Raw genomic sequence first — 16,674 nt, forward strand, 5'->3', positions numbered from 1 at the left:
ACATTGGGGATTATGGTTTTTGCAGTGCAGCAGCTCTGGAGATCCCCAGGGTAGCCAGATGAGGGGTCCCGCGTGCAGCCCCCAACCCCAAAAGCCTTTTGGGAGAGTGGAATTAAAATGGGTCCCCTGGAAAAGAACCCGACTCCTCGTTGCACTTTAAAGAGACTTTTTAAAAACACCCGATTGCTCATAATGCACTTAATTCAATTACGGTTTCAGGGATGCATTTTGCAACAGTGTCTGATCGGATCCTTTGCTGGAGCGGAGCATCTCTTGGCTTAATGACCTGAGCAAAACTCTTGAGCCAAGAAAGCTGAGAAATACGAGGAGTGAAGATCGATGATTGACCCCGCTGGAACCGGGAGAGACGCTGGGGAAGCGTCTGCCCCGAGCAGCATCGATTCTACTCCAAGAAAGTAGAGCCCTAAGCCATGAGACCACAGCTGAAGGGAAGGGCGGACAAGGGATTTGGCTGGAAAACTCTCCCTCCACACCAGAGGTCTTCAAATCTGGCAACTTTTAAGGCTTGTAGACTTCAACTCCCAGAATTCCCCAGCCAGCCATGCATGGCTGGCTGGGGAATTCTGGGAGTTGAAGTCTACAAGCCTTAAAAGTTGCCAAGATTGGAGATACCCCTGTCCCACAATAGAGCCTTTTCAAAAGGCAACTGGGCTTCCCTTGTTTTACCTTGAAGACATTTCGCTTCTCATCCAAGAAGCTTCTTCGTTTCTAAAAGTCAGAATTGAAGAAGCTTCTTGGATGAGAAGCGAAACGTCTTCAAGGAAAAGCAACGGAAGTCCAGTCGCCTCTTGAAAAAACACCCAATTCTGGCAGTTGAAGTCCACAAGTCTCAAAGTTGTCAAGTTTGGGGATCCTTGCTCTACACCCAATCTCTGGGCTATCACCCATCTTCTCCACGCCTCTCAAGTTTCCTGATCCATCACTTGGCACACGGCTTGGTGAAGATGAAAGGGGCCTGTGTGTGTATGTGTGTTTGTGCTTAAACAAGACCTTGCCTGATCGCAATCAATAAAGCCAGAGGGATCAACAAAGAATTCCTTAGATCATGTAGCACGATTAATTTGCCCAAACAAGATCACACAAATGTTGGCTTCATTAAGCCGGAATCTGTTGTGTTTCTCTCGACTTAGGACCACAACTGAGCCCGAGGTTTCTGCTATTAAGCAAAACATCCGTTAAGTGACTTTTGCCCCATTTTACGTCTTTCTTCACCGCCATTGTTCATTGAATCTCCTGCAGCGCTTAACTTAGTCACCCGGTTGTTAAGTGAATGTCTTCTCCACCGACTTGGCTTGTTTGAAGGTCACAAAAAGGGATCATGTGAGCCTCGGCCATCTCAACGGTCATAAATGTGAGTCAGTTGCCAAGCGTCTGAATTTTGATCACGGGGAGGCTGCAACAGCCTTAAGTGTGGAAAATAGTCATAAGTCACTTTTTTTAAAATGCCGTTGCAAGTTTAGACTGTCAGTAAATGAACCATTGTAAGTTGAGGGCTACCTGTACCCCCTAACCCCTCACACTGGACATAAATCATTTCAACTCCTACCCTCAAAACGACCCTATAGGGCTCTGCACACCAGAACAACTAGACACAAGGACACTTTTTCCCCCCGAATGCCATCCCTCTGCTAAACAAATAATCCCCTCACCACTGTCAAGTTATTTACTAAGACTGCTTTACTATTCTTCTTCTCATCCTTCCTATTACCTATTTCCTCCCACTTGTGACTATACCCATGTTGCTTGTATCTCTATGATTTATATTGCTTTATTTGTTTCCTAGTGTGGTTTGAATGCTTATTAGTAACCTATGACTATCTCTAAGTGTTGTATCTTATGATTCTTGATGAATGTATTCCATTTTATTTTTCTTTATGTACACTGAAAGATATGCACCAAAGACAAATTCCTTGTGTGTCCAATCACACTTGGTCAATAAAGAATTCTAATCTATTCTATTCTCTATTCTGTTCTAGTCTGCTCTACTCTATTCTACTCTATTCTGTATGCACCAAAGACAAATTTCTTGTGTATCCAATCATACTTGGCCAATAAAGAATTCTATTCTGTCCTGCTCTACTCCGTTGACCAAGGCAATGTCTCCAAATATCTCAGGATGCTCATTGCTGAGCTATGGAGCCACGGAACACTGCAGGCAGGGAGACCCAGTAAGACATGCCTCAACGAGTAGCAATTGTCTAAGAGATGTAACACAAGGGACACACTCTGCGGCTCCAAAGTGCTGTGCAAGAAGGAACTTTATTGCTTCCCGGGGGTGGGGGTGGGGGTGGGGGTGGGGTCCTTTCCCCTTCCAGATAGCCTTGTGGACAAAAGCAAAGCTCGCTTAGAACAATCACAGGGACCCTGCAAAGAAGTACAGGAGGAGAGTTCGGGAACTAAAGGCATCAGTTCGGCAAAAAATAAATAAATAAAAGAAAGGTAGCAGGCCCAGGTGAGCCGGTGGAGAAAGGGGTTGGGGGCAACACCCACCGTGAGAGTTCCTATGGCACCATAAAAGATGAAAAACATTCATTCCTGCGGCCAGGCCAGTGGCTTGCCATGCTGCAGCACCAGGTACGTGCAAAGTGTGGGGCACAGCAAAGAGGAGGAGGGGGACCGAGTGGGCTGCAAAACGCAGGCGCCAGTTAAGCCCCGTTTTTCCCGATGGCAAAACAAACAAACACGTTTCAAATAAACCGTGGACGAGTTCCACAACGTTGTATAAGGGCAGGCTTGCCTGCCAAAAGTAGTCCAACCTTTAAAAAAAAAAGTGCAATCAATTCCACACGGGTAATCTCTGCTTGCAGAAACCAGAATTCCTAGTCAGTCCCTTGGGAGTGCAACATGGACTCTGGCACGGTTCCAACTCCGAGCGGGAAGGGCGGTGATGGGAGGACTAATCCAAAGTCATGACCGGTTTAGTCACGAGTTTTGGATCCGGATCCCGAATGGCGCCCCAAAAAAGATGATGCTCTGCTTTCCCATTTGATTCCGCCGTGGATTGCAACACGGCCGTGTTACAAAGCAGCTGTTTCTTTTCCTCCTTGTGGATTCACAGACTCTCCGAGAGCTGGTTGGAAATGCTTAGAGTCTGGTACTGTGGTCGCGGTACCCATTGTTCCTCTTCTCCGTGAAGTTGGGGAGGCTCTCCTCGTTGGGGCAGCCCCCTCGTTGGGCCTCATGGTTGGGCTCCACAGAACAGCAAGGCTGGGCCAGGTGATCCCAGTAGAAGTTCAGCGTTGATTGCTCCTGGTTCTCCATCTCCTTCAGGTCGTAGATCTCGCGCGCGCTCAGCAGCGGTGTCTGCACCTCAAAAGTCCTCTCAAATTTGGTGTAGTCTACGTGGAAGGCACCTTTTTCCAGGGTCATGCAGGGCTCGAAACGGTGGCCCCAGAGGATTTCGTTCTCGATGTACGACGTCCTGGCTTGACACGTCATTCCTAAAAGAAGGGAAAATGTGAAAAGGCAAGGCGAAGCTGGGAGGTATAGAACGAATCCAACATTCGTGGTGTCAGAAGCCGAGGGGACAAACGTGTTATCAGTCTGGCATCCCTTCGCACAAACAAAAGATCTAAATCCAGCCCACCTTGAATTCCATTGACTCTTATTTACCACCAATTGGCTCTGAACCAGTGGTGAAACTCAATTTTTTTTACTGCTGGTTCTGTGGGCGTGGCTTGGTGGGCTTGGTGTGACAGTGGGTGTGGCTTAGTGGGCATGGCAGGGGAAGAATACAGCAAAATCTCCATTCCCTCCCCACTCTGCGGCCAGCCAGAAATGGTACTTGCCGGTTCTCCAAGCTGTTCAAAATTTCCGCTACCAGTTCTCCAGAACCTGTCAGAACCTGCTGAATTTCACCCCTGCTCTGAACGTTAGTAGTTCAGATTCTTGTAGGGAGTTTAAGCTTACAAACAAACCTTTATATGCATTCGAACTGCCTGGATTTCTGGATTTCCTTGGGGCTTGACAGATTGTTAACGTTAGTGGGCTTCCCTTTTAGATTTAATAACTCACATTCTGCTCCGAAATTTTAATGAATCCAATCCAGTGCTACAGCCCCTCACTTCCTGATGTGTTTCCAAACAATTAAAGGTGTTGCTGCTTATATTTGGAGCCTTACTTGGTGTATTTTCCCTCCTCTCATCCTGGCTCAAGACTGCCAGGATGGGGAAAAACCCTGCTCCCCGAAGGGTGATTTGTTTGGTCTGCATTGAGCAGATTAGAAAAAAAATACCCAGGCACTTGTGGGTTATGCAATGCCCTCTAGGTAAAGAAATCTTGGCTTAGTCCAATATGCAACACCTGTGTAAAGGATGGGTGTGTGTTGCGGCAACTGCATTATGCATGGATTGGGTGCAACACTGGATAAAATGGGGAATTAAGAAATGGCACCAGAGATGCACCTAAAATCAGCATGGACTCTGGAAAGAGTGCAGAGAAGAGCAACAAGAGTGATTAGGGGACTGGAGGATAAAACATATGAAGAACGGTTGCAGGAACTGGGTACGTCTAGCTGAATGAAAAGAAGGACCAGGGGAGACACGATAGCAGTCTTCCAATATTGGAGCAGCTGCCCCAAAGAAGAGGGAGTCAAGCTACTCTCCAAAGCACCTGAGGGCAGGGCAAGAAACAACAGGTGGAAACTAATCAAGGAGAGAAGCAACCTGGAGCAAAGGAGAAATTTCCTGACATTTAGAACAATTAGTGGGACAATGCCTCCAGAGATTGAGAGTGCTCCAACACTGCAGGCTTTTAAGAGACTGGACAGCCTTTTATCTGAAGTGGTGTAGGGTTTCCTGCCTAAGCAGGGGTTGGACTAGAAGACCTCCAAGGTCCCTTCCAACTCCCTTCTTCTGTTACTCTGTTCTGTTATTCAGCATCTCGGTGTGAAGGCAGCTCTGAAACTTTAGAAACGTGACAGGCGCGATGGGCTGTCCCAAATCTCACGTCACGCCTGAGGCTGCAGCCTACTGAGCCTTCCCTGCAGGAGGCTGCTGCGTGACACACTCACCGGTGGCTTCCACGATGCCTTCCAGGATGATAATGATCTCAAACTGCTCCCTCTTCAGCGCCTCTGCAGACATCTCCCAGAAGGGGCTGACCTCATTGATGATGTGGCAGATGACCTGGGGCTCCACCAGGAAGAGACGGTCCTCCCCCGTGCCGTAGCCCAGGTTCAGTTCGGATTGGTCGAGCGGAATGAACTCCCCTTCCTTGGTTTGCCTGGATTTTATGAGTTTGGCCCTTATTTTTGCGTCCACCATGTGGCTGTCCCGAAGGTCTCCGATGCGGAACATGAGACAAAGCTTCTCATCCCGGCTGGAGATCACGCACCTCTTGCTGAAGATTAAGGTCTGGGCGCGCTTCTTGGGCCTGGAGATCTTGACAAACATGCAGCCCACCATGAGGGCATCAATCATGGAGCCGATGATGGACTGGGCCATCAGCAAGAGGACCCCCTCGGAACAGTTGGCGGTCACAATGCGGGAGCCGTAGCCGATGGTCCGTTGACTTTCCACCGAGAAGAGCAAGGCGGAGATGAAGTTGTCGATGTTCTCAATGCAAGACTTCCACTCGAGGTCCCCGATGTGGTTGATGTCGTCCCGTATCCAGGCGTCCATGTAGTACATGATGCCAAAGACCACCCAAGTTGTGATGTAGCACATGCTGAAGATGAAGAGGAACCAGCGATACTTGAGGTCCACAATGGTGGTGAAAATGTCCGAGAGGAACCTTTTCTTCTCCTGGATGTTGCCTAGGCTGACCTTGCACTTCCCGACTTTGGTGACGTAGCGTTGCCTCTGGTCCTTATTCCTCCCGACGAACTGCCGGTCATCTTCAATGAGTTTGCAGATCTTGCTCTGCCCTTTCTCCGAGGTGGACATGGAGATGACGCTGCGGGTGAGGGTTTTGCTCCGAGAGGAGTTGATGTTGGGCACGCTGAAAGCATGCTGGAAAGCATGCTGAGCGTTGAACTCTCGCAGGAGGGAAGGGGGCAGGGGGTCGGCCCTGGAGGGCCAGCAGTATTTAGGCAACTTGTCTGTGCTGTTGGAGGAAGGAGTCGGATGCTTGGGAGGCCCAACCGCGCTGAAGCTGGCTTGTTCCACCAGGCTGAGTCTCTTCTGCAGGAGGACCGACCTGACATTGGGGACGTGCGAACTGCAAGGTACGGGATGACAGTTGCAAGACACGGCGCTTCGGTTTGTGCTCATGGTCTGGGCTCGCGGGGGTCTCTTGTCTAAAGGTGTCGTCATTTCAGGCTGCGGGGGGAGGGAAAAAAACAAAGGACAGGCAGTCCTCGAGTTACAACCATGGCTGTGCCCCAAATTTTCTGTTGCTAAGGGAGACATTGTTGGAATTTCTCCCCCCTTGATGACCTTTTTTGCCACAGCTGTTAAGTGAATCTCCACGGTCGCTAAGTTAGCAACATGGATATTAAGTGAATTTGGCTTTCCCCCCCTTTGACTTTGCTGGGCCAGAAGGTCGCAAAAAGGGATCACATGACCCCAGGACACTGTGACGGTCATAAATGTGAGGCAGCTGTTAAGCATCCGAAGGTAAACCCCATAGCCCTGGGGATGCCGACACAGTCAGAAGTGTGGAAAATGGTCATCATAAGTTACTTTCTCCAGTGCTGTTGTAATTTTGAATGGTCACTAAATGAACCTTTGTAAGTCGAGGACTACCTGTAGTTCATTAGAAGCCGACAGCCTAACCCTAAACCAACCAATTTCGTTGTATTTATTTTGTACAATGACAATAAAGATTATACTGCTAACCCTCATTCTTTTAAGTTTAAGAAAAAGGCTCCATTCCTTCTTGCTGAGGAGGTATTGGTCAAGGAACTGAACCTAGTTTAGTTTACTTGATTGTCCTTGCCCCTTGTACAGCGAAATTCAATGCGATCTTCAGTGTACAATGACAATCCAGGTTGTGGTTGTTAAGGAATCCTGCGCCGTCATTAAGCACAACATCAGGGGGCGTCTGCTTTCCTCCTTGACTCGACTTCTTGGAAGCTGGCAGTGAAGATCACAAGGGGTGAGGATGTGACTGTGGGAAGCTGTGACCCTTGGAACTGTGTACCGGTTGCCAAGTGCCCCACTCATGATCCTGTGACTGTGGGGACACTGCGACCGCCACAACCTCAAGGACCGGCCATAAGTCTTCTTGTGGAGCACAGTTGTAACTTCGAATGGTTGCTGAACAAGAAGTGAGGACTGTATAGTCAAAAGCCCTTCCCTGTCTTTCATGGTGGACAAACCATAATGATACTCCTGACGACAACTTCCCTGCAGTTGTGTCTTCACCTCAACAACTTTAAGATGTGTGGATTTCAACTCCCAGAATCCCCCAGCCAGTGTGAGAGGTGTGAAGTCTACACATGTTAAGAGTTGCCAAAGTTGAGAAACTCTCCATTAATGTAGAAATCAGAGAATGGTGGCTGGTCACCCATGCCATCAGATCTAATTCCAACCTGCCTTATAAATATAAATTCAAATATAATAATTTAATTAGACAATTACCACACATGTCCTCTAAGGTCACTTTAAGAGTAACAATCCTGAGATACCAGCTGTCATTCACAAGAAAATGAAATGGAAGGAAGATCTGGAGCTGTGGTCTCCCAACCTTGGCAACTCTTAAGACACGTGGACTTCAACTCCCAGAATTGGGTGTTTTTTCAAGAGGCAACTGGACTTCCGTTGCTTTTCCTTGAAGATGTTACGCTTCTCATCCAAGAAACATCTTCAATTCTGACTTTCAGTACTGAAGAAGCTTCTTGGATGAGAAGCGAAATGTCTTCAAAGTAAAACAAAGGAAGCCCAGTTGCCTCTTGAAAAGGCACTTTTGTGGGACAGGGTTATATCCAATCTTGGCAACTTTAGGACTCGTGGACTTCAACTCCCAGAATTCCTGCATTGAAGTCCACAAGTCTTAAAGTCCACAAGTCTTAAAGCATTGTTGGCTGGGGAATTCTGGAAGTTGAAGTCCACAAAGTCACCATGGTTGGAGATTCCTGATCTAGAGTCACCCTGTGTAGACTCTTCAGTTAAAGGGAATGGCACCTAGAGGCACCTAGCAACCCCATTCAGCGCACCTACCTTTGGAGAAGAGATCCCATGGCTGTCAGTTTCTGTGGGGGGCCGTGGAAGATGAGCCAACATGTACTTTGCGGTGGGGATCTTAGCTGGAGGGATGGAATTCCTACGGATCCTGGAGTCGTCATACTTCAGCGGCTCCTCTTCGACATCGTTGTAAATGTAGGGGTTATTGTTGAGTTGAAATTCTATGTTGCTCCTGCAATTAGGAAGCACCATGGCTACTTCAGGCCCCCAAATGGTCTAATCCCAACCATCGTGTTTCCACCAAGGAGGGAGTCTTTCAGAGAAGAATAAGACATGATTTGGGTAGCAAGGAAGAGAAAAATGGTTGTTTGAATATAGGAGATTCAAGTTCTTTTTCTTTTTCTTTCTTTCTTTTAAAAAAACAGTTTTTATTAAACATTTTTACCTTTAAAAACAGCAACAAAAAAAGAAAAAAACAAGACAAACATAGCAATATACAAAATAGTTATACAGCCTTCTGTATCAGCATTCAAGCTTAGCCTTTGTAGTTCTCCATTCTCCATGGCCTTCCTATCGGATTTAACTTCTCCAATGATGTAATAACAGTTGTACTAACACTTGTAATAATATTAATTGTTCATATCACCATTATATTTACATTGTGGTCAATACTTTTAAGTTTGATAGTAATTAGTAACTTTAGTTAATTTTTATTCAATACTAGTTTAGAAAAAACAAAAAAGAAACTTCTATTTCCTCTTTTGGCTTCTGCTTTCTAGCCACTTATTAAATTCTATTCCATATTTTATAGAAATCCGATTCTTCTCTTTCTTTTAACTCCATGGTCATTTTGTCCATCTCTGCACATTCGATTACCTTTCTAATTATTGTTTCATCTGTGGGTATATTAATATGTTCAAGTTAATTCTCTTTTTCATTCAGTTTTTGAATCAAGATTTACGATTCTTTACTCAGACATCAGACTTAAAAACCATTCAAACATTCCAGGTTTCATCGATTATATAGGTTGATATAAAGAAAGGGGGAAGGATATAAAACAAACAAGAGATGGATGAATGAAGGACTTAAGTAAACAAAGCATTAAAATGGGGCAGAATAAATTTGAATTTTGTTTTTAAATTTCAGTTCCAACTCTCTTATCAATGCCCCAAATGGTAGCTGAGGGATGTGAAACTTTCACTATAGCAACAAACATTTGAATCTGCAAAAGCTATAGAGTTTTGAAGTTTTCCTGGTAATGAAGACGTTTCTAACATTGGTTTGTCCAATTCTGACAACTATTGTGGACTGATGGATTTGTAGGGCCTCAGCCACTGCGTACAATAATTAAGTAGCGCATCGACCTATTGAGGGATAGGTCCTCAGGCTCTTGACCTGTTGAACTATCAAGAGCACCAATACCGATGACCAAATAAGAAAGTAGGATTGTCCTACTGCTGTAGAAGATACAGAAGGAAGTTCAAGTTGAATGGAATGGACTTGGAGGTCAACGTTCAAATACACCCATGTAAAGTCGGAGCATCTACAAGTCTGATACCCTAATTTTATGCCAGAAACACCATCTAAAATAAGAGTGCTAAATACTCGTCTTCTGAGGCAGATTAGGCTGTCAATCCGGATAACTGTCCACTCACCTACAGAGCAAGAAGTGGAGAAACATGGGACTTTCGAAGTAATGGTAGGTTGCTTATTTCTCTGCCTACCTCGCTGGGGTAGCTGGGATCCCCCAGGCTGAGAGAGACTGGATCCTAAGCAGTCCAAAACCATTAATTTTGAATGTAATTTTTAAAAATAATGCTATTTTTTTTAATGTTAATGTAATTTTTAAAAATAATGCTAATTTTTAAATAATGTTGGGAAATTAACATGTTAATGATTGGGGAAGGGGAATTTGTGAGATATTTTCTGGGAAGAAGAAATAGGGTAAACAACCGGAAAAACTAAAAAAATTGTGAAATACAGGTGTTTGGTGATGTTAATTATGTGTAAAAAATTGAATAAGAAATGATAAAGAACTACGTAAAGAGAACAATACTGTTGAAGTGGGAATAGAAAGCTATGGCAATAAATGATAAGGATGAATTAATAGTAATTAGTTGAAGACCAAAAAAAGGTCTTTAGCAATGATATGTAAGATTAAATGGATTAAGGGGAAAAGATAAAGTATTATATAAAAGAGATGAATATTGATAAAAGTGGCAAGATTAAAATATATTGAAACTAGGATTATAAATGTGATGTATAGGATGTGACTTGGTTAACACTGTTCATAAAGTATGTATGATGGAAATTAAGAAAAAAATTGCAATAAAACTTGTTTAAAAAATAATCTGTAAAGAAAATGAGATTTCTCTCCCTAGTTTTCAATGATTTGTGGGGGCTACAGTTTGCCTGTGCTTGGATGCGTGGGTTCAAAGTTGCATCAAGTTGTAGACGGGTTGAAATAATGGGCTTAAAACCTATCTGTTTGGTGACACTGGGTGAGAGGATGGGAAGATGGATTTTATATAACCTCCCCTTGCATTTTACTGAGTTGTGTTCTCCGTTTGTCCAGCTGCCCATCTCAAACCAGTGACAGTGAAGAGCAGATGGCAAAACCAATTTCGGGCCGGAAGAGCAGTTCACAGATGGTGAAGGCAGGAGATTCTCGTCTCTCTTCCTCTGTATTTAAAGCCCTCTGGGCATGTGCCAAATGAGGAAGAGGGGCCAGGATCCCTCTTCACGGAGGGATGGAGTCATCCAGCAGTCAGGCAGACACACAAATGTCTTTTTTTTGCTCCTTTTTATTTTATTTTATTTTATTTTATTTTTTGTTTTAAATTTTATTTACAAACATGTAAAATACACATACACAAAACTTAGACGTATACCACATTTACACAATACAATACGAACAGGAGCTTCCTGTTCTTTCTAATAGCAATTGCCAATCGATATCGCTCACCGTATATTGTTTCCCCTTCTATTATATTTCATTTGTATTTCACCATTCTTAATCCTCGTATCTTACTCCTCTGTCTGCTATATTGGCTGATTACCTCTAGTAAGTTTAAACCACTTGGATACATTTTATATATATATATATATATATATATATATATATATATATATATATATATGTGTGTGTGTGTGTGTGTGTGTGTGTGTGTGTGTGTGTGTGTGTGTGTGTGTGTGTGTGTGTGTGTGTGTAAACGTTTGCAACGTTTCGGCAGGATCTCACCTGCCATCTTCAAGCTTGGGCTCAAAATGTGGGCTTAAAATGGGAACGGAGCTGCCGTCTTCTACGAAATCTACGAAAACAAATATATATATATATATATATATATATATATATATATATATATATATATATATATATATATATATATATATATATATATATATATATATATATATATATATATATATATATATATATATATATATATATATATATATATATATATATATATATATATATATATATATATACACATACATACATACATACATACATACATACATACATACATATATATATATATAAAAGCTCAAGCATGAAGATGGCAAGTGAGATCTTGCCGAAACGTTGCCAAGACAATCTCAATCCTACACGAGAAAAGACCCGAATACAACAAAACCAGCATCATTATTCCTAATAAAAAAACCTCAGGTTTCCACTCTATTTTAACACCTGTTATTACCTCTAGCCACTTTTTTATCCTTTTCCAAAAAAATTTAGCCTCCTCACAGATCCACTATAAGTGGTAGTATGTTCCATGTATTGATTCACATTTCCAGCATTTTGGGGAGGTATTTGTTGAGATTTTAGCTAAGCATGTTGGTGCCAGGTGCCATCTGTAAAACATTTTGTACTGATTTTCCTTGTATGCAACTGTTAGTGTCATTTTTTAAGTTTGTTCCCCCCAAATTTGCCCATTTATCCAATTCAATATTATAGCCAAAGTTCTGTGCAAGTTTTTGCTCCTTTTTAATTTCCATACCCTGCCACCCTCTGGATTTGTTTGGGGCGAGAGCTTTCCTGGGCTCAATCTCTGGGTGAGGACATCCCCCACTCCCCAATAAAACCCCAAAGCAAAACAACTTGAGGAAAGGAAATAACAGATTGCGGTTTATGAACCCCACCTGCAGGAGCTGGGACGATACGGCTGCTTTGGCTACATGCAGGGAACCGTGTCACACCAGAATATGGCCTGGAGTTTTGGAAGGCTCTGGGACGGTCCCCGATCTAGCCTTCCCTGTCGGGGAATCCCCCCTTGTGTTGGGACGGCAACTGTCAGAACATGCAGCTGAGAGAATTCTGGCAAATGATGGCGCCAACAGAGTCAGGAGGCTTCAGATGGGGCAGAGCTGACACAAACCATCCCCGAGTGAGCTCTGTATTTTGCCCCAGCTGACGTTTTCGGAGATTTCTCAAGGACAACATGGACGAAGGTGGAGGACGATGGCAGGAACGGCCATTTTGGGCTGAGGAGAAGGCAACCTTGGAGGAGTCAAAGCTCGGCTTCCAGAGGTATCCCCAACCCACGAGTAACTGTCTTTACTCGGAGGGGGGGATGGAGATCCAGGGGGAGGGGTAAATGGGGGAGAGATGGAGATGCTCACCCTTCTACTTCCTGACTAAAGCAACTAAAGGATTGACTGCTACAAATACAAGGAATTGCCAGGGGAACCCTAGATTGGAAGCATCTGTCTTTGGAAGAAGGAACCAAAGAACAGACTTCTTAATTGGCCACGTATGACTGGACACACAAGGCATTTGTCTTCGGTGCATAAGCTCTCCGTGTACATCAAAGATATGTGATAAATCATGATCCTAGTCAACATAAATACATTCATCATGAAAAGAGATCACTTTTGCCCAAACGGGTTCTAAATTGAAAGGAATCAGGAAGCAAGATCACATACATTAATTTACATGCCAAAGAACGGCCCATAATCGGTCCATAATCTCTACTCTAGGCATGGTTGGTGTTGAATGGTGCACCTACCTCATGTTTGCTGCAGGATGGGATCAGAGGGACAGATCGGGGAGCTCCAAAGTTACTGGGAGGCCTCTTGTTATGCAGAATCTGTCGTGATGGTCTTTCCTGGGGACTCCTGAGCCCTCCAGCTGGGCTCAAGAGCAGAGCTTCAGGTTAAGCCGCGTCCCTCTCCCTGAAAGGTTTCCATGCATCCTGGGAGGGTAAGCCATCTCCCTCTCCCCCATTCGGAGCCTTCAACATTCACAGAAGTGAGGAAGAGAGCCAGAAAACTGCCTTTCAATTCAGCCTTGCAAGGAGAAGGTCATCAGTTAATCTGCTTCAATGACAGGCAGAATTATCTCAAGATGATTTAATCAGAGGGACGGGGTGAGGAGGAGGAGGAGGAGGAGGAGGAGGAGGAAGAGGAAGAGGAGGAGGAGAGCTGGGTGGGAGACTCGGGTGCCCACAGGGTTAATCTGACAACACTTCCGTCCTGGCGAGAGACGTCTATGGAGAGAAGAACCCACTTCTGCCCACTTCTGCCCAGGCTTCTTTAAAAGAGATGTGGGACCCAGAAAAATGCTAAGACTCTGTGAGAATGACAGCCTACGGGAAAGGAAACACTGGGAATAATAATAATAATAATAATAATAATAATAATAATAATAATAATAATAATAATAATAATAATAATAATAATAATAATAATTATTATTATTATTATTATTATTATTATTATTATTATTATTATTATTATTTATTCAAAGATACAAAAATCCACTGACAACTCAAACTGCCGACTTTGCAATAACAAAGTCGAAACTGTTTCACATTTAATATGTGAATGCAGCAAAATTGCACAAACTGAGTACAAAGCTAGACACGACCGAGTTGCTAAATTAATCCACTGGTTATTATGTAAAAAATACGATTTACCTGTATCCAGAAAGTCATGGGAACATAAAGTGGAAAGAGTTACAGAAAATGAGAAGGTGAAGATCTTGTGGGACTTTCAAATACAAACAGATAGTCATTTGGAGCACAACACGCCAGAGATCACAGTTGTGGAGGGCCGAAGTGTACAGTTTACTGATATCGCTGTTCCTGGAGATTCCAGAGTCAAAGAAAAAGAACTAGAAAAAATCATGAAATACTGCGACCTGGCCATCGAAACTACACAGCTATGGATGAAGCATGTAAGAGTGATACCCATGGTCATCAGGGCACTTGGCACCATGTCCAAGAATTTTACATCAACAAATTGCAGCTTCCTGCAATAACACCAGTGGAACTGCAAAAAACTGTGCTACTCGGAACACCTTATATTTTAAGAAGGTCCTTGGTTGATCCCTAGGACGCTGGCAGCAAACTGTATCAACCATCAGCACCAGTCAATGGTATTCGTGATGCATTTTTGAATGTTCAGTTGGCTGAGTTTCATGTTTAATGAACAAAGTATATAATAATGATAGAGAATAGAAGGAAAGCTGGAGAGGAAAAGTGGATTTCACCCTGAGTTTCATCTCCTCCACCTGGAAAATTTCCTGAAAAACTCCTGTGGAGAGATTAAAAGTCTAATTTTACACCTCCTACACCTACCTATAAAGGCATTTAAGGAGACGCACACCCAGGCAAGGCTAGGCAGAAGAAAAACCAGTTAACCGAAACGCTTGAGCCTAATCCCCAGGGAGTTCCAGGGAGAACGTTTGAATGACAAAACCACGAAGTGGTGAAAACTTGGGTGAAAGACAATGGTAGGCTGAGGAGCCCCGTGGAGCTCCCCGTGACTTTGCCTCTCACCCGGGACTCTTTCACAACTTCTGGCAGGCAACCTGGCCAGATCCCAAGCCAGGTATGACCACTGTTGCAATTTGCAAAGGCCTCGTTGTCCTCGCTCAGACAATTTTTCCTGCTAAACTCTTAAAACAAGCAAACCAAGCCCATCCCTGAATATGGGGAACAGAGTGGCCACCTTCCTTCCCCAATGTCACCAGCTTCGTAATTTCAACCCTCTAGGGATGTTCCCTGGTCCTACAAGGATACTTCACAGGGAAGAACCTGTCCTCAGAAAGGTTTAAGAGGATCCATCAGAAATAAAGCGAAGCCTCCATTCTGTCAAAATTAATATTTGGGGAGGAGAGAAGATTCTGGGACGGTAGGAGATGAAGTCTTCACGTCTTAGAGTTGAGAAACCTTGTTCCAGAAATTCAAGATGCTGCTAATGGTTTTAATATTAAATCCTCTCCGGTTTAGTAAGGTGGCAAGCCAAAAGTATGGCAGCACTTAGGTAAGAAAAATCTAAAGTACACATATAAACTGGGTAAACAGAGGGATACACTCAAGATCAAGGGAGGTACTAATACCACTCTATAAAACCCTAGTAAGACCACACCTAGAATTCTGCATCCAGTTTTGGTCACCACACTAAAATAGATGTGGAGACTCTAGAAAGTGTGCAGAGAAGAGGAACAAAGATGATGAAGGGACTGGAGGCTAAAACATACGATGAACGGAATGGGCCTGGCTAATCTAGAGAAGAGAAGGACCAGGGGAGACAGGAGAACATCTTCCAATATTTGAGGGGCTGCCACAGAGAGGAGGAGGTCAAGTTATTTTCCAAAGCACCCGAAGGCCAGAGAAGGAATAATGGGTGGAAACTGACCAAGGAGAGATTCAACCTAGAAATAAGGAGGAATTTTCTGACTGTGAAAACAATCATCCCAGGGAACAGAAGTTGCCTTTGGAAGTTGTGGGAGCTTTATCACTGGAGGCTTTCAAGAAGAGACTGGATTGGCATCTGTCAGAAATGATGTAGGGTCTCCTGCTTGAGTGGGGGGGTTCGACTAGATGCCCTACAAGGTCCCTTCCAACTCTGTTAAGAACATTTTTTGCAATGAAACACGGAGAGACATCTGGATGAGGCAGAATGGCGAGCTTGGATGCTCTACTAATGTCTGATTGAAGGAACCTGCGCAAGAGGCAATAGAGACGGCTCAACCTCTGGAGTTGGAAGTCGTGCAAGACTCCTGGAGATCCTCAGCAGCCCCCCTTGACCAGGAATTCACCTGGTTAGGAGGAAAGAGGAATCCACCCAGGGGTGCAGCTTTACAATCCCTTCTGGAGGGATATCCCAGCTTCAGTTGGGATTTCCTTCTCCAGGACTGCTGCCCTCCCTCTTTCTCCACCTCAAGGCAAGAGGGCTGCCTTGCTGGCTGCTACCAAACCAAATCCCAACTCCTGAAATAAACACCAGCCGGAGCGTCAAATTGCCAAGAACAAAGACGTTTGCAGCGACATGGGAGCTGCATTCAAGGGATATCAGAAACCACTTTGCATCTGGTGCAGGGTGTGGGGGGGGTGGGGGGAAGAAAGCTAAAGACGCTGTGAAGTCATGGCCAAGCACTGTTCTAAATCCAGGTGCCAGAGAAGAGAAAGCCACCAGGCTGTAGTCAAACCTTCTTGGGGAAGCCTCGAAATAGCAGTAGTTAACCCGCTGGTTATATATAGTCTCTGAGCCTCTGTTGTAAACGGCTCAAGGTTTATTAATACACCCAGGAAATCTTAATTACTTTGGCAGTGCTCTCCGGGAACAAGGGACAAGT

General features: G+C 44.2%; 1 protein-coding gene across 1 annotated transcript; it reads right to left on the minus strand.

The window, feature by feature from the left end:
* Positions 1 to 2,310: 2,310 nt before the first annotated feature.
* LOC309396338 (G protein-activated inward rectifier potassium channel 4-like) lies at positions 2,311 to 8,375 on the minus strand. Its single transcript, XM_081961396.1, has 3 exons — positions 8,124 to 8,375; positions 5,033 to 6,281; positions 2,311 to 3,461 (listed from the first exon to the last, which is right to left on the minus strand). The coding sequence occupies exons 1-3, from the start codon at positions 8,337 to 8,339 to the stop codon at positions 3,106 to 3,108; spliced, it is 1,821 nt and encodes a 606-aa protein (XP_081817522.1). The 5' UTR covers positions 8,340 to 8,375; the 3' UTR covers positions 2,311 to 3,105.
* Between the last annotated feature and the right edge of the window lie 8,299 nt (positions 8,376 to 16,674).

Source organism: Natrix helvetica, assembly GCF_964273705.1.
Source record: "Natrix helvetica genome assembly, chromosome: 8".
NCBI lineage: Eukaryota > Metazoa > Chordata > Lepidosauria > Squamata > Natricidae > Natrix > Natrix helvetica.

What these genes read in the sequence shown, in the direction of transcription:
- LOC309396338 (XM_081961396.1), bottom strand. Translation starts at nt 8,339, where the DNA reads ATGGTGCTTCCTAATTGCAGGAGCAACATAGAATTTCAACTCAACAAT. An exon ending in ATGGGATCTCTTCTCCAAAG is followed by an intron (nt 6,282 to 8,123) that starts GTAGGTGCGCTG and finishes CTCCCCCCGCAG; the next exon opens with CCTGAAATGACGACACCTTT. An exon ending in AGGCATCGTGGAAGCCACCG is followed by an intron (nt 3,462 to 5,032) that starts GTGAGTGTGTCA and finishes CCCTTCTTTTAG; the next exon opens with GAATGACGTGTCAAGCCAGG.